This window comes from Falco biarmicus, chromosome Z (assembly GCF_023638135.1).
Source record: "Falco biarmicus isolate bFalBia1 chromosome Z, bFalBia1.pri, whole genome shotgun sequence".
NCBI lineage: Eukaryota > Metazoa > Chordata > Aves > Falconiformes > Falconidae > Falco > Falco biarmicus.
Genome location: NC_079311.1, coordinates 10,660,033 through 10,683,520, shown reverse-complemented (window position 1 = coordinate 10,683,520; position 23,488 = coordinate 10,660,033). Strand labels below are relative to the sequence as shown.

General features: G+C 44.0%; 1 protein-coding gene across 2 annotated transcripts; it reads left to right on the top strand.

The window, feature by feature from the left end:
- The first annotated feature begins 772 nt into the window (after window positions 1-772).
- Window positions 773-22,604, top strand: RNF20 (ring finger protein 20). Of its 2 annotated transcripts, XM_056324313.1 has the most exons (21): window positions 773-897; window positions 3,238-3,296; window positions 3,535-3,705; window positions 3,823-3,990; window positions 4,113-4,260; window positions 4,421-4,603; window positions 5,868-5,986; window positions 6,762-6,908; window positions 7,092-7,169; window positions 7,475-7,594; window positions 9,500-9,679; window positions 9,877-10,012; window positions 10,675-10,796; window positions 11,129-11,526; window positions 12,101-12,218; window positions 14,198-14,347; window positions 16,354-16,566; window positions 17,670-17,795; window positions 18,848-18,988; window positions 19,346-19,447; window positions 19,683-22,604. In XM_056324313.1, the coding sequence occupies exons 3-21, from the start codon at window positions 3,577-3,579 to the stop codon at window positions 19,857-19,859; spliced, it is 2,955 nt and encodes a 984-aa protein (XP_056180288.1). In that variant the 5' UTR covers window positions 773-897; window positions 3,238-3,296; window positions 3,535-3,576; the 3' UTR covers window positions 19,860-22,604. The 2 variants fall into 2 exon arrangements, with proteins under 2 accessions (XP_056180288.1, XP_056180289.1); XM_056324314.1 differs by lacking the exon at window positions 3,238-3,296 and having other exon boundaries at window positions 779-897.
- The last annotated feature ends 884 nt before the right edge of the window (window positions 22,605-23,488 follow it).

Below are 23,488 nucleotides of genomic sequence, written 5' to 3'. Positions count from 1 at the left end.
TGGTCTGTTGCTCCTAGGCATGGCAGGCCGTTATATTGTGATTTGCAACGTGGGGATTGTAGCTTTTTTGGCATTTCCCAGCAGAGGCAGCTCTGCCGGGGGGGGGGAGGGGTGGAAGCCCAGCACCCGCGCAGGTCTCGCAGCTGCCTCGGGGGGTACAAACCGACTGTAAAGCGATGGGTAAAGCGGGAACCCTGCCAGTCCGGTGGCGTTTGAAAATGTTTTGACGTTTTTCTATAAAGATGGGCTGAGATGAAGGTATTAAACGTAAAATATTAAACTATTAAACTGTTCCTTTAAACGTGCATTATCTAAAATATTACCTCAGTCTCAGGTGGAGCAGGGTCTGCACGGTTTATGTGTTTCTGCACATTTTACGGATGTGTTACGTACGTTACAGAAGTTTGCACAGGCCGTGTTTATACCCACAGAGCACGCCGCGGGATCACGGGCCGGCGGCTGCCGGTGTGGTCCCCCCTTGCGAGGGACAGGACGGCCGCCGCGGCCATTAGCTGAGACCCCTCGCCCGCCGGCAAGCCCCGGCGGGACACCCAACCCGCGGCCCTGTGCGGCCCGTGGCGAGGCGGCATCTTCCCCCGCGGCCGCCGGTAGCCCCCCCTCCGTGCGGCTGAAGGCGCTGGGACAAACCCTCCAGGGCACCATGGCAACGGCGGCCGGGCGGCTGGGGAGCGCCCGTACAGGCTGAGGGCGAAATGGCCGCCGGAAAAGGCGGTGCCGCCTCGGCCGCTGGCGGTTGCAGTTTCCGGTGTCCCGGAGCGCGGCGGCGGCGGCGGCGGCGGCGGCCCCGGCCAAGGCGAAAGCTGGTTGTGGGGCGCCGGTGAGGGTCTGTGGGGCCGCCGCGCAGGGACCGGTGCTTGGGGAAGGCCGCGCCGCGAGGTGAGGGTGCGGGGCGATCGCGGGGGGATCGCGGGGGCGGGGGCGGAGACACTGTACGGCTGTGGAGGAAGGGATGGGTCAGGGGTGCCGCGGGGAGCGGCGACAGCTGCGGGGCTGCCCCGAGCTGGGCGCGAGGCGGCGGCGCGCGCAGGGCTGTCGGTGCCGGGCGCTGGGCTGTCGGTGCCGGCGGGGCAGTGCTGGCGTGCCCGGGGGTGCTGAGGAGGGGTGCCCGCCTGTGGGGACAGGAGGTGTGCAGCGGTGTGGGAGGGCCCCGGCTGTGCGTGGGGTCAGTGCCAGGAACGTGCGGATCCCCGCTGGGCGCGGGAGGCGGGGGCGGGCGTTACGGCACGTCAGTGAGTGTGTGTGGGCAGAGGCGAAGCGGGTCCCTGAGGCGTGCTTGGGGGGGGGGTTTCGCGCTCTGCATGGAGAGGAGTCTCTGGTGGGCGATGTGGAGCTTGATGCAGTGCCGCTGGGGGAGGCCTCTGGGTTCTGAATGAATAGCCACAACAGGTTTTTGCAGAGCCGCAAGGGTCTGTGGATTACACGAACAAAAAATGGAGGTGTGGAGAGTGGCTTTTATGTGTGGGAAGCTGAATGGTGGGCTTTGAAAGCTTCCTGGGCTAGAGGTGCCACGAGTGTGTGAAAGAGCTGGAACGCGGTCAGTAGGCGTGGGCTATACATGAATGGCTAAATACTGGGCTTGGGGGAGTTTGCTTTCCTTATTTAGGTGGTTGAAGGTGATCAGAGTAGATGACTCGTGGGCAGTGCCAGGTGAAGGTGTATTTTGGTCTCGGTGTAAGAGGATTTTAACCATGAGAGAGGGATTAAGATGAAGCTGGGTCGGCGGTAAGGGAGGACAGGTCAGTCTTTGTTAGTGTGATCTGTTTGGGGAATGAAGAACGTGAATAGAATAGCCTAGGACTGAGGGTTAGGCAGAGTTCCTAAAGGAAGGAGAAGGTCTGTGATCATGAAAACTTTGTAGGTCAGGTGCTGGAGTACGGTATGTGAGGAAGCGAGTAATGGGGAGAGGGGAGCTAGAGCAGTGAGGGATGGTGTTGGGAGGCAATGAAAGAAATAGCTGTGGACAAAAAAATGCAAAAGGCAGTAGTCGGTGTTGTCCTGCTGGACTGCCAGGGAGCAGATGTTTTTAGTGACAGCCACCGTGTGTCCATCCCATCCCCCCCGCCAACAGCCTAGTCATTCTAGCTAAAATCAGTGCCTACTGAATTCCATTGCTAAAAGGAGGAAAATGGCTAAGTGGAAGTTGTTTTTATTTAGTTTAGAGATGTATTTAATATTTACATTAAAAGACAGTTTACAGGAACGCTGTATGTGCTGTTGCAGTAACTCATTTAGAAGCACTAAATGTTTCTATTATTTTTGTATTATTTTACATATGGTGAAGGGCAATGCCAAGCTAAAATGCTTGTTAAATTGGAAGATTTGGCAAAGCAGTGTACCAGTTTAATCTGGTCAATTAAAGCAAATACCTAAGAACTGGCAGGTTCAGTTTGTAACCCTTACTTTAACTGTAAATGCTATTGTAGATTTAAACGGAACAATACAAATCTAACTGGTATCATCCATGTTTCATTTACTTGTGGGTATCGTTTAGTTTAGAAGTAGAAAGAGATCTGTATATTGAGTTGGCACAGCATCAGTGAATATGTGAGAAGAATGGTGCTTACACCTAATGAAGATCTAATTGGTTTCATTTTCCATTAATTGCTTGCTGTATTTGTTTTGGAAACCCTTTAAGAAGATACTTGTTATTTTGCTAAATAATAATTTAGGAAACAGCAAGAAATACTGTTTAAACACAAAAATCTGTTTTAATGCTGAAGGTCATCAAGTACTGGGATATGTTGCCCAGGGATACTGGTGTGTTTCTATCTCTGGAGAGACTCAAAAGCTGACTGGGCAAGGTGGTTGACCCTGCTTTAATCAGGGGCACTGAGCAGATGATCTCCAGACATTTTTTCTAGCCTCAACTGTTCTGTGATTCTGTAACTGGTAGTTCAGAGCTTCTCAGATTGAAGATTATTTATCCCCAAGTCAATGCAAACATGTCTGTGGCTCTCCTGATACACAGGAAAACTCTTCAAATGGGTCTTCACAAACTTTGGCTTGGAATTGCTGCTCAGTTCTGTAGCATTTGTAAGATCTCTATGTAAGCTCTTAACAGGGCACATCTTCAGGGTGTTGCTGCCCTTGGCTTTAAGTCACTCTGAATGTTGATATAAAAAGAACGGTTTGGTTGGTATGAAGTGAACTGCTGCTGCATATACCCAGTCTCAGTTGCCCATTAAAGTCTAACATAGGTAATTTTTGTTAATACAGAGAGATGAAAAAAGCAGACTGAACCTTCCTGAAGATTTTTTTCCAAAGAGCCTAATAAGTTACAGTTCTTCCATTTCAGCATCCCATGAATGTGTTGTTTGCAGTGCTAATCCTAGTGGTGTCTTTTTAAAACTTCGTGTTTGACCAGTATTTTCCAAACCCTTTTGAGGTATATGGTCTCTACTGTGTTTGACCTATTGTTACCATGATGGATCAGTATGTTAAAAACTCTAAATTGAGTTGATTGTGTAGGTGTGTGTTTGCTGGTTTTTTTTAATGGTGTTCTTTAATGTTCAGGAAGAACTTAGAAAAGGTGAGAGTCTATATGCTTCAGCCACCATGTCTGGAATTGGCAATAAACGGACTGCTGGAGAGCCTGGCCCTTCTGCACCTCCAGAAAAGAAGGCAGGGGTTGAAGATTCAGGGACCACAGTGGAGACTATTAAGCTTGGTGGTGTTTCTTCAACGGTATGTCTTTCTTGCACACCCCCGCTCAACCTCTTGCTTTTTTTTTTGTCTGGCCTTCTGTGTGAGCCCAGTGATCTGGCTTGTGTGCAATGTGCCCTGACTTGTGCCCCTGCACAGGAGGAGATGGACATCCGGACCCTACAGACCAAGAACCGTAAACTAGCAGAGATGCTGGACCAGCGGCAAGCTATTGAAGATGAGCTACGGGAGCACATTGAGAAGCTGGAGCGTCGGCAGGCCACTGATGATGCCTCTCTGCTGATTATCAATCGATACTGGAATCAGGTTAGTAACACACTTTGTTGTTTTATAGACACTTAGCTCTTTTATCTTCTTCTGTTCCACTGCTCTCCTATTATTTACATCCATTCTTTGCCTTGTCTGGTCTTGCCCGATGCATGATTCAGTTTGATGAAAATATCCGCATCATCCTGAAACGCTTTGACCTGGACCAAGGTCTTGGAGATCTTTTATCGGAAAGAAAAGCGCTTGTGGTACCAGAACCTGAACCAGACTCGGACAGTAATCAGGAGCGCAAAGATGAGAGGGAACGAGGTGAGACACCTGGCTGGGGATGGTGGAGAAGATGCATTTCAGCTGTGGACAATGTTGATGTCCCTTTCTAAAGGGTGACAAAGGCTCTCTGATTGTGAAGAATGGTGATATGTTGTCTGCCAGAGAAAATTCACTTTTTTGCACCTCTTGCTGTTCCCAGGTGAAGGACTGGAGCCAGCATTCTCCTTCCTAGCCACTCTAGCCAGCAGCACTAGTGAGGAGATAGAATCTCAGCTGCAGGAGCGTGTAGAGTCCTCCCGCCGTGCTGTTGCCCAGATTGTGACAATGTATGACAAACTGCAGGAGAAAGTGGATGTGCTATCCCATAAGCTGAATAGCGGAGGTATGACCACGGTGGTTGATCGCTGTCTGATACTCAAGATTCCTCATCTGTCCCCAGCTCAGACAAGATTCTGCATTGGAAGCATTAAGGTGTAGTCTTCCTTGTGCCCATTTATTTTCCAAAATAAATGGGTTTAGCTTTCCAAACTCTTGATAACCAAAACCTCTAATAAAGACTAGTACTGTACACTTAAAGTATATTATAACTGCCTCTAAATTTGAATGCTGAGAACTTGGTCCAATGTGTTGGGCTGAAGAAAGGCTTGTTTCTACAAGGGGTGTGTTCATGCATTTGGGAAGTTACAGATTATAATTGAACCTTATCACCCAGCTGTCCTCAGCCATTGTGTAAAAGGCTTCATGCCTACATGTGGAGAAGTGAAATCAGTATTGCAAACTGATGTTGGGCTCTTTCTCACTTGCAGTCTAGTAAAAGGTGTAGGAATAACCAGCCTCTCAGTTGCCACTGAGTTTCGAGCAAAATAGTAGCCATCTACTGGCTTGGTGTGCCCAATGTAGCTTTCAGTTCTGAACACAAAGCATGGTTCTGCAGAAGAAAGCCAAATGACTAGCTTCTGAAATTTAATGAAGATTCAATTTACAATCAGACGACTTTCTGAAAAACTTTTGTTAGTTTAAGGTTAGAATTTTAATCTTTTCGATGAAAATTTAGATAGAATATCAACTTATGCTTGGTTTGTCTTCTGTTAAGTGTTCTGTGTGCCCTGATCAAGGAGCTCTGACAAGTCTAGCATTAGTGTAGCAAAGAATTACTGTCTTTAGTTGGCTGTAGTTTAAGTTTAAACTTGGCATTGTGTGGCAAGCATTGGCACTGTGCATCATGAGCCGGTATTCAGTTGCTGTAATTGCCATTTGGTATGTTAGCTCAAGCCACCTTTTGTAGCAGGTTTGCGCATGAGTTTGATCTGCATTAGGGTGTCACTGGGTTACAAGGGCATGTTCTGTGTTGCTGATACTGACACAATTGGAATGATTTCTGACATTAGGGGATGGTAACTGACAATCAGAAATGCGTAATATGTTAAACTACAGAGCCTTTTGCTTAGTGAATGCAAGTCAAAGCTCTGTATGGCTGGAGATGAGACCCTTGGGAACCACCTGCTGGAGAAATACAGTAAGCAGAAGTGAAAACCAGAAATTCCCTTTGCTGTGTTCTTTTTTCTTCCTTTGCTGAATTAAACTTGAAGAATTAAAGGCAGTCTTCCTTGATTTCCATTCATTTCCTTTTCTTATGCACTTTTCAGATATTTCATTGATGGAAGAAGCAGTTCTGGAGCTTAATACTTACCTCTCACATGAAAATGGACGGCTGCAGGAGCTGGCTGATGTTCTTCAGGAGAAGCACCGAATCATGTCTCAGGAGGTATAAAGAGGAGAGAGAAAGAAATCTGCTTTGGGGTCCTGCTTAGAATGATTTGCAGTTGCTGTAGTTTGGAAAGCAAGTTATTGCCTTGCAGAGGGACAGGAACAATGTGGATTGAATGTTATGGAAAGGGTTGTTGTAGAGAACTATGTAGATTTTTTGTGTGATTCAGATGGATTTGCTTGTTATATCACTGAATGAAAAGGTATAACTAAACGAGTGATTCAAATGTAATTTTAAGAGGAAACAGAGCAGAGGAAGTGGTAAGGTGATGCTAAGGTGGCTTTGTAAACATTTGAGACACTTGATGTGACTTCCCTGACATTTCAGATTCTTTACTTTTTTGCATCATGTATGAAAGTGTAATGACACTAATTACAAATTGATTCCTCTTATTAAGGGATTCATCTAATTTGCAGTATTTGTTTCAGGGGTTTCAGTTCCTCTGAAAACTCTGTTAATGCTGGCCTTGCCTAGTGTTAGGTCGCCAAGCATTTCAGTGGTCTGTAAAGTAGATAAGGAGTGAAAAGCCTTTGAAGAAGCTGAAGTGGCTGCCTCTGTACTCAGCCAGATTTCAGTTTTGTCTTATTTTCATTACTGAGCTGGGATTTAGACTGTAAAATTCAGGACAGTTCAATGAGTGGTCTGTTGACACAGCAAAAGATGGGAGTAAAGCACATGAATCCAGGGTATTAATCAAATAAGATTTATACTGAGCAGTCTCAGAAAATGTTGATTCTGTTCAATATGCTGGCTGAAACACTCTTGATTGCAGTTCTCCAAGCTGCAAGAGAGAGTGGAGACAGCAGAATCTCGGGTGTCTGTTCTGGAGACTATGATTGATGACCTTCAGTGGGATATTGACAAGATACGCAAGAGGGAGCAGAGGCTCAACCGGCACTTAGCAGATATTCTGGAACGAGTAAGCACCATCTTTTTTGCTGGGAAACCAGAGGAATTGATGTAGTTTTGAGATATGTGACATCATCTAATGGTACTTTGCTGTGAGATCTGAGAATCTGTAGTGTACCTTCTTTGGTCTTGAACATGCAGCAGTCTTGGCGTATAATTAAGTATTGATGAAATCTGTTACCTTTTTTTACAGGTAAATTCCAAAGGGTACAAGGTGTATGGAGCTGGGAGCAGCCTCTATGGTGGCACTATCACCATTAATGCCCGCAAGGTAATGACACTGGAATGGTTGTAGCCACAGGGAAGAATAAGGTCAAGGAGACCTTTATGCATAGGGCCATAGATTGGAACAAAATTTAGATACCTCCTCTGCCACAAATCTGTGTGACTCTGGGCAAACCATTTTGTCTGTGTATAGGTTTCCTACTTATGAAATGGACATGATAGAAGTAGACTGTCTCACTTGGTAATGCTAGTTGAAGTATGTAATTTCTCTTACTGTATAAACAGTGACTTAATGTATCTACTGAGGGTGCTAATTAACAATAGGATTTACAAGCAGTTTATCCCCAACAGTTTGAGGAGATGAATGCAGAGCTGGAAGAGAATAAAGAGCTTGCCGGGAATCGCCTCAGTGAGTTGGAGGAACTACGCCAGGATCTTGAGGAAGTAACAACACAGAATGAAAAACTCAAGGTGAGACATCTGTCCCTATTTGAGGATGAAGGTGTTCTGTGTGGTTGATTACCCTCAGTCTTGCTGTACTGTTCTCTCTGGAAAACTGCATTAATGCTATTCTGTTCTACACTTGCTCTTTAGCTGGGTTCCATTTTGTACAAGGTACTGTAAGTGATGTGACTCACACTTGCAGTTCAGTGCATTGGTGACACCACGTGGTCATCAATGGAAATTGTAACGGTTTATTTCGTGTTTTCCATTCTGATCTATTAAGTACATTTTAATGATGTCTAGTAAAAACTAATTTCACCTCTTTGGAAATATTGACTGTTCTCCACTTTCCCCCCGTCCTGTGCAAGTGGAACTAGAGAACTGAAAAATTTGTGGAACTTGTGTAGGAGAGCTAGACTTAAATCTTTCCCAGTGTGGTAGAATTGATAGATAGGAAACAGCATATGAGTTTCTTATGACTTAAAAGTGGTAACACAAAAAGTTGTGACTCTATAGTAGATAAGTATATGATCTAGAGAATAATCTAAATTTTATCTTAGTGATCAATAGATCTGTTAGCCTGTTATAAGAAATGTCTGAGCTGATAACCTAAGTTACAGAGGTGAGGTTCCAGAAACAGTCTTGAGGTACCTCTAAATTATCTTTATCCATATAAGTTTGTTTAGAGAGAAACACCATGTGGCTTACAACTTTCTTTATCTCTTACAGTTAAGCTGTATGTGCGTTTATATGTGTCTGTTTCACTGCTAGTAGTCACAATCATTTGCTAACTTTTTCTTGTTGGGAAAATTCAGATTCTGTACTTCCACTTTCTCTTATTTATCTTCCTTTCAGTTGTTATGTCTCTTACTGGTAGAAAGCTAACATAATGCCTACTTACATATGTATGTGAGGAAGTGAGTAATGGGGAGAGGGGAGCTAGAGCGGTGAGGGATGGTGTTGGGAGGCAATGAAAGAAATAGCTGTGGACAAAAAAATGCAAAAGGCAGTAGTCGGTGTTGTCCTGCTGGACTGCCAGGGAGCAGATGTTTTTAGTGACAGCCACCGTGTGTCCATCCCATCCCCCCCCGCCAACAGCCTAGTCATTCTAGCTAAAATCAGTGCCTACTGAATTCCATTGCTAAAAGGAGGAAAATGGCTAAGTGGAAGTTGTTTTTATTTAGTTTAGAGATGTATTTAATATTTACAGCGTTCCTGTAAACTGTCTTTTAATGTATGTGCTGTTGCAGTAACTCATTTAGAAGCACTAAATGTTTCTATTATTTTTGTATTATTTTACATATGGTGAAGGGCAATGCCAAGCTAAAATGCTTGTTAAATTGGAAGATTTGGCAAAGCAGTGTACCAGTTTAATCTTAAAAATAAGTAGCCTTATTACTTTCAGCAGAACTGACAAGTAAAGCAAATACCTAAGGGTTACAAACTGAACCTGCCAGTTCTTATTTTCTTCTTTCTATTATTTATCTTCCTTTTGATTGTTATGTCTGTTTCTGATAGAAAGCTAACATAATGCCTACTTGCACATGCATTTTCTCTAGCTTTCGTCATACTTCTCTGTATGTCCATCTATCGATTTAAGTGATCATGGTTTTACAGTAAATCAATTTAAAAGGTATGTCATGTTTTCCAAGCTCATACCTTTGAGAGAAGATATTGCTGAGCCTGAGAATCAAAACCTTTCGTTATGTGACTATGGAAGAGAAACAGCCTAGTGCATGTAGAGAAAGCACAGGCTTTTAAAATTGGATACTGAAGCATATCACTTGCGTCTACTTCACAGCAGTGCTATTAAAGTTCTGCTTTCGCTTTGATTGTGACAGCTTGATTCACTGTGCTTCTACCTTGGAAAACAGATCCTGAAAACAAGGAGCTGATTTTTCTTTCTGTGGCATTTTCTTGTGTCCTGCCTAGGTTGAGCTGCGACGAGCAGTAGAAGAGGCTGTGAAGGAGACCCCAGAATATCGCTGCATGCAGTCCCAATTTTCTGTTTTGTATAATGAGAGTCTCCAGCTGAAAGCACATCTTGATGAGGCCCGCACTCTGCTTCATGGCACCCGCACCACACACCAGCGCCAGGTGGAACTAATTGAGGTAGCACCTCTGCTTCATCAGACTAGAGAACATTGTCATCCCATTGGGTATCACTGCTGGGTCTGGGTAGCTCTGGGATTGGTCAGGAAATCTATCTTCCTGGCAATAATTCATCTGTTCTGGTACCTCATGTTGATGAGGTGAGAGAGATACTCCAGGGTCACAGCACCAAGTTCTGTCTCCTTCTTACTCCGCAGAGAGATGAGGTCAGTCTTCACAAGAAGCTACGCACAGAGGTGATACAGCTAGAGGACACCCTGGCACAAGTCCGCAAAGAATATGAGATGCTGAGGATAGAGTTTGAACAGACGCTTGCTGCAAATGAACAAGCAGGTACAGAGTTTTTCTGCTGTGCTTAAAAACGAACACCCCTGACCCCCCACACCCCACCATTGCCTGGTAGAGGCTGCATTGCAGTAAAACACCTAGTTTGATTCTTTGATATTGTTAAATACTTGTTCTGGCAGGTGTCTGTCTCAAAACCCAAAGCTTTTCAAGTGTTTTATGGTAGGGCAGTTCCTTGTGATCTGACTTCATTTTAGACACTGCAAAATACATACATTTTGCTAATAATTTGGTTTATGACAGACTGTTTTGCATTGCTAAAAATTACTTTTGGGTGGATTAATTTACATGTCTGGAATGACAGCCTGGATAGGAAACCAATAATTTTCAAATTTAATCAGAGGAAATAAAGAAGTTATTTTTAAAGTAGCATTCAGATCATAGAGATTTTTTGTAGCATGACATGCTTCCCTTGGGAATATGGGAAAAAAAGTCATGTTAAGGGGAAATAAGGAATGGGAATTTGCAATAACTGAATGGTTGCATGTAAAACTGGCATGTGTTTTATTTCTCTGTTGTGTGGCAGAATGATAACAGTCTTATTTTGGTTCTTTGTCAATGTCACTTACCTTGTTCTCCATCTCCGTGAAAGTCCTCACAGATGGTTGGCAGAAGTATGGTTTGTTACAGTTGTGTTTCTGGTTTTGTAGGCCCAATTAATCGGGAGATGCGTCATCTCATCAGCAGCCTCCAAAATCACAACCACCAGCTGAAGGGAGAGGTGTTAAGATACAAGCGCAAACTGAGAGAGGCCCAATCTGACTTGAGCAAGGTACCAGAGCAGGAAATGCTGGAAAATAGCAGAAAGTGCTTAAGAGAAGGAGGAATGCTGTCATCTGTGCCTACAATATCAGCCTTTCTGATATGGCAGGCAGGATGCAATGTAATTTTCAATGGAGCTCTACAGTCAACAGCTTCCACTTACCAAATGAATGGTCTTCCTTTGTAGCTGTATAGTGCTGCATGAAAAGCAACAGCAATTATGGAAGGGGCATGCAAGCATATTACTGGAAGGTGAGGGAAGCAGGGGATAAGGTAGATTTCTGGCTAAGAACTTAATGGTTTGTTTTCTTCTGTGTCGTCTTCCTCTGTATTCCACAACAGATCCGCTCTCGCAGTGGTAGTGCTCTCTTACAGTCCCAGTCCAGCACTGAAGACACAAAGGAGGAACCTCCAGAGATCAAGCAAGAACCTGATGATCCTTCTGCCCAAATCTCTGTCCCAAAGGCTGCTTCTGAAGATGTTAATGAAATTAAGGCCAGGCGAGATGAAGAGGAACGGGAGCGAGAGAGGCGCGAGAGGGAGAGGGAACGAGAGAAGGAAAAAGAGAAGGAGAGAGAGCGAGAGAAAGAGAAGGAAAAGGAAAAGGAACGAGAGCGGGAGAAGCAGAAACAGAAGGAATCTGAGAAGGAGAGAGAGTCCAAAGAGAAGGAGAAAGGGAAGCATGAAGATGGAAGAAAGAAGGAGGCTGAAGTGATCAAGCAGCTGAAGGCTGAGCTCAAGTAAGAGTTACTGTGCCTCCCTTTCCTGCTTAAGTAGTGCCCAGACCGGTGTGTTTGCGTGAGATGACTTAGAGCTCAGTCTTAGCAGATTACCTTTGCTGAAGTGAAGCGAGAGATTTCTGGCACCCTGTGTATCTTAATTGTGGTTTGGACAGTGTAGTAACATTTCTCCTACAACAGCCTAAAGCATGAATTACCGAACCAGATACTCCATGGTGTGGGTCAAGCAATCTTTATTTCTTGCTGTTGTAACAATTGGGTAAAGCGTTACAGCAGCAGGGCATGGTAGTCTTCCCTGTCCTGGATCAGTACCAAAGCAATAGCGGATAGTTTGTTGCTTACTATTAGAGTAAGTTTCCTCCCCACCCCAGTTCTGTTAGCTTTTCAACCCATGTCAACTTGTTTCTCTTCAGCCTCCAGCTTGTACTCCTTGGCTATTTTATACTACTGGAGTAAGATGAGCCAAGGATGACTCCATATGCATATCACGTCGGAGACATGGCTCTCGTGCTAGGTATGTGACAGCATAGCTTTCCTGTTGTGTTCTCACAGTTGTCTACCTCCCTGTCTTCAGGAAGGCCCAGGAGAGCCAGAAGGAGATGAAGCTGTTGCTAGATATGTACCGCTCTGCCCCCAAAGAGCAGAGAGACAAAGTGCAGCTGATGGCAGCTGAGAAGAAGGCAAAAGCTGAGGTAAATCCTATTTCTCTTCCCTTTTTCTCTTTAGCCTGTTACTTAAAACTTCTTTTTGGATACACTGCACCTGAACCGTGTTGTTTTTGTCTTTTGAACTCAAGATTGTCCCTTTTCTCATCTTTGTCACTTAGAAGAGAGATTGGAACGGTCTGGAGATGAACAGGGAGGTTTTGGGATGCCCTGGTTTGAGAAGGGATGATCCCTTTGCCCAGGCTGAGGGACATGGCTCCAGCTTTCTCAGCTGCAGGTTTAACCCGTAGTGAAGCTGAGCACATGTCATGGAGACATACACACAGAGAGGACACTGACATGGCCAGCCAGGCTGCCACAGGCAAGGTGCTGCCTTCAACAGCATGTGCATATAGGACTCATAAAATGCAAGCATAGACAGACAAGTCCTCTTCCTCTTATTCATCTGGCAGAGATAGAATGTCAGTAGCACAGGCACAACAGTCTAGGTGCACAAGTACACACACATTTGCAGATCCCTCCAGTACCAGCACGGCCCCTCTGCCTGGTACCCCTGTGATCGCGGGTCTCTTACCTTCTTTTCATATACGTCTCATCTGTAGCTAGCACTTAATGCACCACACATACACATGGTGTAGAGAGTTGGATTACACAGAAATAGTTAAAATACTTGATAAGAAGATACCAGAAGATGGAACAGGCTGTGGTGATCATGCTCAGGGCTGAGTCAGACAAGTGTGTAGTGACAGCATACGTTTCACACATGACTGGCTCCTTTTATACCCTCCTCTGTGTAGCCTGAATTTGTTCATCCTTGCTCTCCCCCTGCATGTCCCTCCCTGGTTTGTACAGCTCTGTCAATCAGCCCTTCTAGTCCAGGGTCCACCCCTGGTTTACAGTCTTATCAGTTGCAAAGTCCAGACTGATCTTGCTGGAAGTGGTGCCTGTAGTTTTTTGATAGCCTGTCAGCTGTTGTGACTGGGAAGGTTTGTTTCTTGTCTTTGCTCCCTGTTTGTTTTGTCAGGTCTGTGTCTCTCTATCCTTCCCCACATCGCCCCGTTTGCGGTTGATAGGGCCCACTGATTTGAAGAATCAGCCACCAATATTTGAGTGAGCGGAGGTTATCTTTATTCGGCAGCACTGGCTGCATGGGGGATTGCTCCATCAAAGTCATGCACCCCAAGGGAACCTTTCAGCCCCCTCTTTATACAAGTCACTCATGTCTTTTCATTAACTTTCCGGGAAATCATTTACATACTCATTACAATTCTGGGAACTCATTTACATATCTCGTTAAACTAGTGACAGTGATTTAAGTCCTTGTCTTTGCCACATTATATAAACAACAGGAACTTAGGAGCAGATAGCCTTTTTAAAGATGACAAATCCAAGGACTTAGCAATTAGTACATCCGTCGTGTTAGCAATAAGGGTCCTTGGATGTTTCCCAACTTTTAGATAAACATAAGTACATCATCCTATAGATAATTGGTACATCATTCATCATTCACCACAGTCAGATAAGTGTGCTGGAATAAACATTCTAACACCCTCCCATGCTCTCATCAATTAGTGTTACTTGACCAGGCTTGGTTCTCATTACTGCCTTCCGTATCATTTGTCTGTCAGGTTTGTGTCTCTGTATTTTGTTTATGGCTTCCTCCTTTTCTTGTTATCCCTTTTTGTATTGAAAAAGGTCCTTGAGCAAATGCTCTTAAAGGAGCACATAATCTCTCTGTCCGCATACACATACAACTGCAAGAGACTGCTCTTGATAAAAGATGCTATAGAATTTTCAAAGGGTCTGAAATCAAGATCTTGGGCTTACAACGCATTGTAGTGGTCCGTCTCCATTAATACACTGTTCTGTCAAAATGAGGTGCGTTTTTTTTTCCCATGGTTTGAAGGTGGTTTCTGCAGATTTTAGAGATTGTGGGGAAAACAGGTTCTTAACAATGTTCAGGCCACATCAGGTTTAGTGTCATTTTTGTTTTGTCCTTGCTGTAGCTGGAAGAACTGAGGCAGAGGGTGAAAGAACTGGAAGACAAGGAGAAAAAGGAGAGTAAAAAGATGGCTGATGAGGATGCCCTCCGCAAGATCCGAGCAGTGGAAGAACAAATCGAGTATTTACAGAAGAAACTAGCCATGGCTAAGCAGGTGAGAAGTTTCTGACAAGTTCTGTCTTGGTTGGAGCACCTGAGAAGGAGCTGCCTTTAGGTTACAGCCAGGAAGATAACCTGAGAGGGGGAATTTCTGTCTCTCTGTGTGCTGGAGATGCAAGTTTTGTCCCTTTTTATCAAAGGGGGAAAAAACCTAACCAGCAAAAAACCTAGCAACAATCAAAAGAATGCCACAACATCAGGGTGTCAAACCTTATGGTGCGGGGTGGTGAGGAATGTTTAATCATTTGTGGCCCAGGTGAAGAGTGCAGAGGAGAGATGGCTGGATCAGTTGTCATGGTTTAACCCTGGCTGAATGCCAAATGCACACCAAAGCCAGTTTATCACTCTCCTCCTCAACTGGACAGGGGAGGGAAAATATAACAAAGGGCTTGTGGGTTGAGATAAGGATAGGGAAATCATTTAGCAGTTACTGTCATAGGCAAAACAGACACAGCCTGGGAAAAATTAGTTTAATTTATTACCATTCAAATCAGAAAAATGCCTTCCCCCCACTCCTCCCTTCTTCCACCTGTGCTTATTTTAATTCCCGATTTCTCTACCTCCTCCCCCTGAGTGGCACAGGAGAACGGGGAGTGGGAGTTATGGTCAGTGCATCACATATCGTTTCTGCTGGTCCTTCTTCCTCACACTCTTCCCCTGCTCCAGCATAGTGTACCTCCCATGGGATACAGTTCTCCACGAACTTCTCCAACCTGAGTCCTTCTCATGGGCTGCAGTTCTTCGCAAACTGCTCGAGCGTGGGTCCCTTCCACAGGGGTGCAGTCCCTCAGAAACAGGCTTCTCCAGCCCACAGGGTCACAAGTCCTGCCAGCAAATCTGCATCAGTGTGGGCTTCCCACAGGATCACAGCCTCCTTTGGGCATACCCCTGCTCCAGTGTGGGGACCTCCCATGGGCTGGAGGTGGTTATGTGCTCCACCACTAACCTCCATAGGCTGTAGGGGGACAGCCTGCCTCACCATGGTCTTCAGCCATGGGTTGTAGGGCAATCTCAGCTCCAGCACTTGGAGCACCTTCTCCTCCTTCAATTACCTTTGTGTTTGCAGAGTTCTTTCTCACATGTTTTTCAGTCCTTCTCTCTGGCTGTCACTGCACAGCAGTTGGTTCCCCTTTATTACATATGTTATGCCAGAGTTGCTATCACCCTTGCTGCTGGACTCACGGCCAGCAGCAGTTTTTTCTTGGGGCTGGCTGGCATTGGCTCCATTGGACATGGGGGAAGCTTCTGGCATCTTCTTACAGAAGCCACGCCTGTAGCCTCCCCCCTGCCCCGTTACCAAAACCTTGCCATGCAAACCCACTACATTGGCTTTTAGAGGAGGAGGCTACAATTTCTTTTTAGAAGTATTACCTGCACAGTTCATGTAGTTCATACATGTGCATGGTACTGTGACATATGTTATTCCATAAAAAGGGCTTGATCTAATAATAAGAGAGCAGGACTACAGCAGGGGAGGGCAAGCCAGTGACTTAACATATACCTGTTTAGAATTCAGATTATTTTCCTTATAGTACAGAACCATTCTGTCTTGTTGCTTACTCCTTTAATGTTGAAGTGGCTGAAGTGAGTTTAAGGGGCTTGGCAATCTGTTAGTTGGAAGCTGTCAAGTTGTCCACATGTAGAATTCTTAATCTAGTGTATGTTAACAGCTATTTAGCTAGCTGCCTGAAGTTGGGAGTTGGTTTCTGCCCAGTTCTGGCAGCAACTGTGTCACAGCTGATTTTGCCAGCAGACAAGCTACAGTCTGTGAATGCTTGTGGAGATCACCATTTCTTTTCTTCACCCTCTAATTCAGGGCATTTCTGCTGTGGTGTAGACTTCTGGGGAGCACCTTTTTCTGCTTGCTGGGAAGATACTGTTCTCCGATACTGAGACATCTTCCTTCATCTGATCTAGATTTGGTGTCTCTGAGTAAAATGTTCAGGGTTGTTGTAGGGGATGCAGGATACAGTTTTTCTAGAGCCTATGATTCTTTTCCAGGAGGAGGAGGCCCTGCTGTCGGAAATGGATGTCACAGGGCAAGCCTTTGAAGACATGCAGGAACAGAACATCCGCTTGATGCAGCAGCTACGGGAGAAGGATGATGCCAACTTCAAGCTGATGTCAGAACGCATCAAATCCAACCAGATCCACAAGCTGCTGAAAGAGGAGAAGGAGGAGCTGGCAGACCAAGTTTTGACGCTGAAGACACAGGTAACCTGGGAGGAGAGAGGACAACAGAACTGATGGGGGAAGGTGGAGATGTGGGTTAATTCTTGATAGGCTGCTAAGCTCCACACAGCTTAGCACTCACTCCCCCAGAGCAGGATGGGGGTGAGAATCAGAAGGACAAAAGTGAGGAAACTGGTGGGTTGGAGTGAAGATGGTTCAGTAGTTAAAGGAATGCTCTGTGCGCAAGCAAAGCAAAACGAGGAATTCATTCGCTACTTCCCATGGCACGCAGGTATTCGGCCATCTCTAGGAAAACACATAATTGTTACTTGGGAAGACAAATGCTGTAACTCTGAACATCCCCCCACTTCCTTCTTTCCACCAGTTTTTATTGCTGAGCAAAGCGTCATATGGTACAGAATATCCCTTTGGTCGGTTTGGGTCAGCTGTCCTGGCTGTGTCCCCTCCCAGCTTCTTGTGCACCCACAGTCTAGCTGCTGGCAGGCAGCATGAGGTGTGGAAGGTCTTGATGCTGTGCAAGTACTGTTCAGCAATAGCTAAAACAGTAGTGTGTTATTGACACCGCTTTGATCCCAAATCCAAAGTACAGCACCATATAAGCTGCTATGAAGAGAACTAACTGTATCCCTGCCAAAATCATTACAGGAGGAAATGCTCCCTTAATCCCCTATGCTGCATCAGACTTCAAAGGGACCTGTTTTAGTAAGAAACAGACTGCTGTATAACATGACCTACAGGTTTATTGCTATGGAAAGCAGGAGGGGGAGGGAAAGTGAGAAGTCATTTTCCTGTTGTAATGGTGTTCTACATATATATCCCGCCATCCTTGGAACCAAGGTGGAACTGTGCACACTGCCTTGCAGAAATCCTCTAAGCCACCTTCCAAAAAAACCCACCTCTTTGTTGCAAGTATTTGACCGCTAGGTTTTGAAGTGTTCACTGAGAGGTCTGGACACAGCTCTTAAACTGCTAATCTGTCTTTTCAGGGAGAAAAAGGCAAGTGGAGACGTAACCTTGGTAATGGGGAGGTGGGGATAGTTTTAGCATGCAGCTTTAATGACACCTTTGAAGACCTGCAGAGCATGCATTTCAGTCCTTTTTCACCTTCTTTCTCCCTTTCCAAGGTGGATGCCCAGCTGCAGGTTGTACGTAAGCTAGAGGAGAAGGAACACTTACTGCAAAGCAGCATTGGAACAGGCGAGAAAGAGCTAGGTCTCCGAACACAGGCCCTGGAAATGAATAAACGCAAGGTGAGAGATTGCTTGATTTCCTCTTGGATTGTAAGATGGAATTCTTGTCTCGTGGGAAGCATAGAAGGTATTCACTGGTATTATGGAACCTGATATTCCCTGGTGTTGGACTACTGTACCAGAAGGCTTAGGGAGTCCTGAAGAGAGTTCTTACTAAAGTATTGTAGACTGATATTTCCTTTGGTAAGGAGGAGGAGGAGGTCATAGGCATTTCTGTGAAAAGTCTGGTTAGGGAGCTCAAGTAAGGTGCCTTCAAAAGGAAAGTTGTTATGAAAGAAGAGGCAGCAGCCAGATGAAGTTAACTGGAGTCAAAGCTTTTATAGGAAGGATGGGGCAAGTAAAAGGAAAATATGTCTGGGGAGCGTTCAGACCTTTAACAAGTATCTAAGATCAATCGGCTGGTTATAAGTAAAATAAGACTAAGTCTCATGGTTGATACTGCCTTTGTTATTAAATCTTCAGTAGAAATGGAGGTGTGTCATTAAAATGGAAAGGAAGGCATAAGTACCACTATGAAGAGGAGATGATGGGAATTCAGCGCAATCAATTGTGCTTAATATCACAAACTGTGGTATTGATGGAACTAACAGATTCATTGATACAGGGACAGTTAGAAAGTGGTAGGAGAACTGGTGAACAGAGAAAATGATTAAGGAATACTTTCACTTCTTCTAGTTCACCTGTAGAACTGTCTCTGAATGATGTAGTAGAGAAAATTTAGAAGGTGGAAGGCTGAAAATAGTTGAACAAGAGAATTGTGTGGTTAGGGTTTTTCTAGGTGACGTGCATTGTAGTGTGACAGAGGTTGGCTCTACGGAAGAGGAACGTTGAGTCTAAATGGTGAGAACTTTAAAAAGATATTTTGCTGCTGAAATAACGTTTGGGGAGTAATTCCAGTTACTCTGTTTGAAAGTACTATCATTAGACTGAAAAAATCTCTAGCTGCTTGAGAATTATTTTGTGAGCAGTCTTGGATTGCCAGGCAGAGGAACTAGAAATCACGAGAGCTCTTTTTCCATGTTTTATACTTCTGTACTGGTTTTCTTTTTCAGGCCATGGATGCAGCCCAGCTTGCAGATGATCTGAAAGCCCAGCTAGAGCTGGCTCAGAAGAAGTTACATGATTTCCAAGATGAGATTGTAGAAAACAGAGTAACTAGAGAGAAAGAGATGTTCAACTTCAAAAGGGCTGAGGTATATACTTCATGCACAGTGCTTCTGTATCTTACCTGCTTCGGTGTCTGTCTCATTGTAGATTGAGCTTGGAGTGGGTTTCAACTACGCTACTTTTTTTGGGGTCCAGTTTCGCTTTGATTTTAGCTTCCTCAGGTCTTGGCTCTTTCAGATTTTGTCCACTGATGACTGACAATACATGTAGCACCAGAGGATAATGTCATCTGTTGTGAATCTGTTGGACTATCAGGGTTGAAAGTGTGGGTGGAGTGACTTAGCCAGGTTCACTGTTGGCCAGGTGCTAGTTCTCTTTGGTCCCTGAAGAAGCTGTGACAGAGAATACACTGCTCATGTACTTGGTCTCTTGTTTTTATGCAGGAAGATATATCTAGGTTGCGCAGGAAGCTGGAGACAACCAAGAAGCCTGACATGGTTCCCAACTGTGATGAGATACTGATGGAAGAAATCAAGGATTACAAAGTGAGTAGCTGTCTCAATCAACTTGTCTCTTTAACTTTGCTTTAGTCAAAAGGCTGTGTAGTCATGTTGTCAGTATTTGACATCTTTTTGTCTGTACTCTGGCACTGTAGCCCTATCTTGCATTGAAGAAAACACTTTCTTTTTACCAGGAATGGAAGGACTTTCAGCTTCAGTCATCTTTTAACATACCCAGTGCAATGTAGTGAGCCCTCACTGTAATGTTTCTGTCTTGCAGGCCCGGCTGACCTGCCCGTGCTGTAACATGCGCAAAAAGGATGCTGTGCTCACAAAGTGCTTTCATGTCTTCTGTTTTGAGTGCGTGAAAACACGCTATGACACCCGGCAGCGTAAGTGCCCCAAATGCAATGCTGCTTTTGGTGCCAATGATTTTCATAGGATCTACATTGGTTGATTCTTTCCACTGGAGTGATGGAAAGTTGCCACTTAGGCTGGCCACCCAGCCCCCCTCACTTTCTGTGACTGTCACCTTTGGGACAGTCAGTGCTTCTTTCTGTTGATCTGCAGTCTCTTCTGGGAAGTATGGTTAGGGTATGGAAAGAAACGGATTTTGGGTCTGGTTCCTTTCTTCTCCCTTTTATTTTTGCCCTCAGTTTTTGTGGATTCTTTATGTCTGAGAGGAGACTTCCCATCCATCACTTTAACACTGCCAAGTTGGAAACATCTAACTGAAGTCCTGCCTTCATGGGCTAAAAGCTGTCTGTGGTGCAGCAGAGATGAGACCTTGGGGCTTGCTTTGGATGTTAATTATTAAATCCAGTCAAGATATGGTAGTATTTCTGAGAATAAAGTTTCCTAGTTAACAGGCCAAATAATGAACGAACGGGTAAACTTCAGCAGACTTCAGTGCAGTGACTCCTTAGACATATATCTTCCAGAGTCAGGGCAGGAAACCGTGAAGGCTGATGCATTAGAAAAACATTGTCCCTACCCCCAAAAGCAAGCACACATCTTAGTATCCAGGGGAGGAGAAAGGGAAGATGTTGGAGAATCTTTGAAAATAGCATTCCACTGATGAACCCTGGTTGATGTGGTTATCTTCCACTAGGCTGAGGCATTGCTGTCATTATCCTTAGTTTCCAGAAGAGAGTTTTTAGAGGTTACTTAGTTGCAAGTTTTCATTTTTCAATGCACAAAATCTAATGAAAGCTGTTGTCTGGGTTATTTTTCTGTTGCCTTTTTTCTCCTGATAGTAGTATCTGTCTGTGCCCCTGTCTTTTGTCTAGTTATTGGAAACATTTTTCACAAGCTTTAAGCTTCTAAAATTGGTTAATTTCTTCCTTCCTTTGCTTTCAAAAAATGGTTAATTAAAACAACCTTTATCCTTTTGGCTGTATCTTCACCACCTTACTCCTGACACAACAGAAGGGCCAAGATGCTCAATTATTTGCAGTCATTTTGTCATGGCTGCTGGGAATTTTGTGAAAGAATGTGGTACAGGTTATAGTCTCTATGATTCCTTTAGTGCAAAGCTATATTTGAAGTCTGCTCCTAAAAATCAAAATGTGAACTCATTTATTTACAACATGCCTTCACAGGGCATAGTGGGTTTTTTCTGTAAACTTAATTTTCTTGGAAGGTGCAACAGTCAGAGGTTTGTCTCATCTGTGTCCCTTCCTTGAATCACAGAATCTGTATCACCTTCCTGTATTCAGTGTAGGAAATAACAAACAATAGCAAAGTGAAAGTGATTAATCACACACTGTTTTATAGTATGCATTATTATTTTTATCTTTCTGAAAACATTCAGAACATATAAATGAAAACTTACAAATTATAAATCCTGAAAAGTGAGAAGGAACACATGGTGCTATCTTTGTAAGGGGAAGCTGGGATGCTGAGGATCTGTGGTGTGGCTTTAGGTTTGTTACAACATGTGTAGAAGAAATGAAAGCAGAGCTGCCTCAGCTTTCCCTGGAAATTGCTCCCTGGATTACAGTTTCTGACGTCAAGTTGGAGAAAAAAGTGTAATAGGAATACTTGTGCTGATGGTAGACTTTGTGGCACAAATGCTTGTTCATCAAAACTAGGACCTGGATCACCAGCAAAAATTGTCTCCACCTTCAAACAGCTTTGCTGTAACAGCAGACTTTTACAGCTGTGAGCAACAATCTGAATTAAACAACCCTTTAGAGAGGTGCAAAGCCCCTTTACCCTTTCCTAGTCATTAGGTTGCATCACCTTTCTGCTGAAAATCAAGCCTGAAGCTTTTGTGTTTGTAATGGCAGTGCTGGGTTCACTCTGGTCGTGGTAGGAAACAAACACTTGAAATACTCTGGATTTTTTTTACAGATGAGGTTTGGAAACTGCTGTTTTCCGTCACCAAGAAAAATTTATTTTCTTATTTTAAAATAATCTATTTTAAGCTCAGGAAGTCCTTGAAGGTCATTTTGGAAGTGACTGAATTTTTGTCTGTGTTTGTCATTTGTACACTGAGAAACAGTGAAAAATTTTAGATGGTCTGTTTTGACTAGCCAGAATGAGTGGAAATAGTTAAATGTTTACCAAGACTAGAAGTATTTTGGGGTAAAAGAAGGGGTGACCTGTTCTTTATAAAAAATCTGTCTAAATTCAATGTCTGAGCCAGAGTAATGAAGTGTAAACAAAGAAAAAGCCTCATCTACAGTCTCCAGGGCATCTCCTTGTCATAGAAAATCCTTCCTTGTGCTTATGCCATGTGCAGGCATTGACATACATGTGATACTCCCCATCCCATAAAAAGCTACAACAGTCTTTTTTTTCTGTCTCCTATGGGATCTGGCTGGTGCAGTAGTTGAGTAAAAAATAACATGCCAAAATATGTCTCTTTTGGGGCAACAGTAACTTGGACCGTCTTTGTAAAGGCTTCCAGTTGGTGCTGCAGTAATTTGGAGCAATCTCTGTTCTGCACTTGATCTGGGAGTAGACCCCAAGGCACCCACCGGAGATAGAGATTTTTGCTTAACATTACTAGGTGGCTGACATTTTTTCATTTTTTTTTTTTTTAAATGAAGATTGATTTGTTGAAAGATTGTGTGTTTGGGTTGGAACATTGAAGTAAACCATACGCTTTTGTTTTAAAAAAATAATCTTTTTCTGGGCTTATGCATGTGGAGATAAGAATGTAACAAACTGTTAATAAATACACTGATAAAACTGGGCTGAAATATTTCTTTCATAGTCTTTGCTCTTTTCATTATTATGAGACAGTGTTTCAGATGTTCTAACCAAATGATAGTGGAGGTTGTAAGGTAATGGATGCTATACAAATAAAAAGCTCTTCCTAAAAAGCTGATCATCTATATGAGGGAGGGAGGGTGGGTAAGGGAAGGCAACAAAAACAACTTGGGTGACTTGCCTGTAGTCATCTAGCTTGGTAGCAGCAAGGGAAGAAGGAACATCCTAGGTCTTTCAAACCTATCTGATGTGCAGGGCTCTGGATCCCACTTTCCTGTTTCATGTCCCCATTATGTCTTTCCTATGTTACTGACATGAAAGAAGCAGATATGCTTGCTGCCCAAAAGCAGAGGCCAAGGGCTGAGCAGGGAACAAAGTATGAACTCCTCCTGTTAAGGCTAATTAGTCTGGGTATCATTTCTGTCAGCTTTTAGTGGTCCATGCAGAGCTTTATTTGCAAGTGTTTTTCAAAGGCCTTCTGTGCACCTGTAAACTTTTCCAAACCCCAAAATACACCTTCAGATATGCCTGTAGCCTTTAAACCATGCCTGGTGAGAGCATCACCCTGGCAATATTCATGCAGGTGGCTGGAGATACAGGGAGTGTAAAAACTTTAATGACTTATCTGGGAGATCAGGGTTAATTCTGGTAGTGTTACAAATGTTCTTTTCCTCTCTAATAAAGGATGTGTTGGGGAATGTTGTTTAAAAATTCATAGAAATCCTGTTTAAATAACACAGTCAGTTGGGTTGATGCAGTATTTATTCAGATGCTGAACAGCTTACCCTTCCTTCCCCTCGACTCATCATCCAGGTGGGAGGGAGCTCCGCTCAGTACATTGCTTCTGAAACCACAACTCTCATTCTC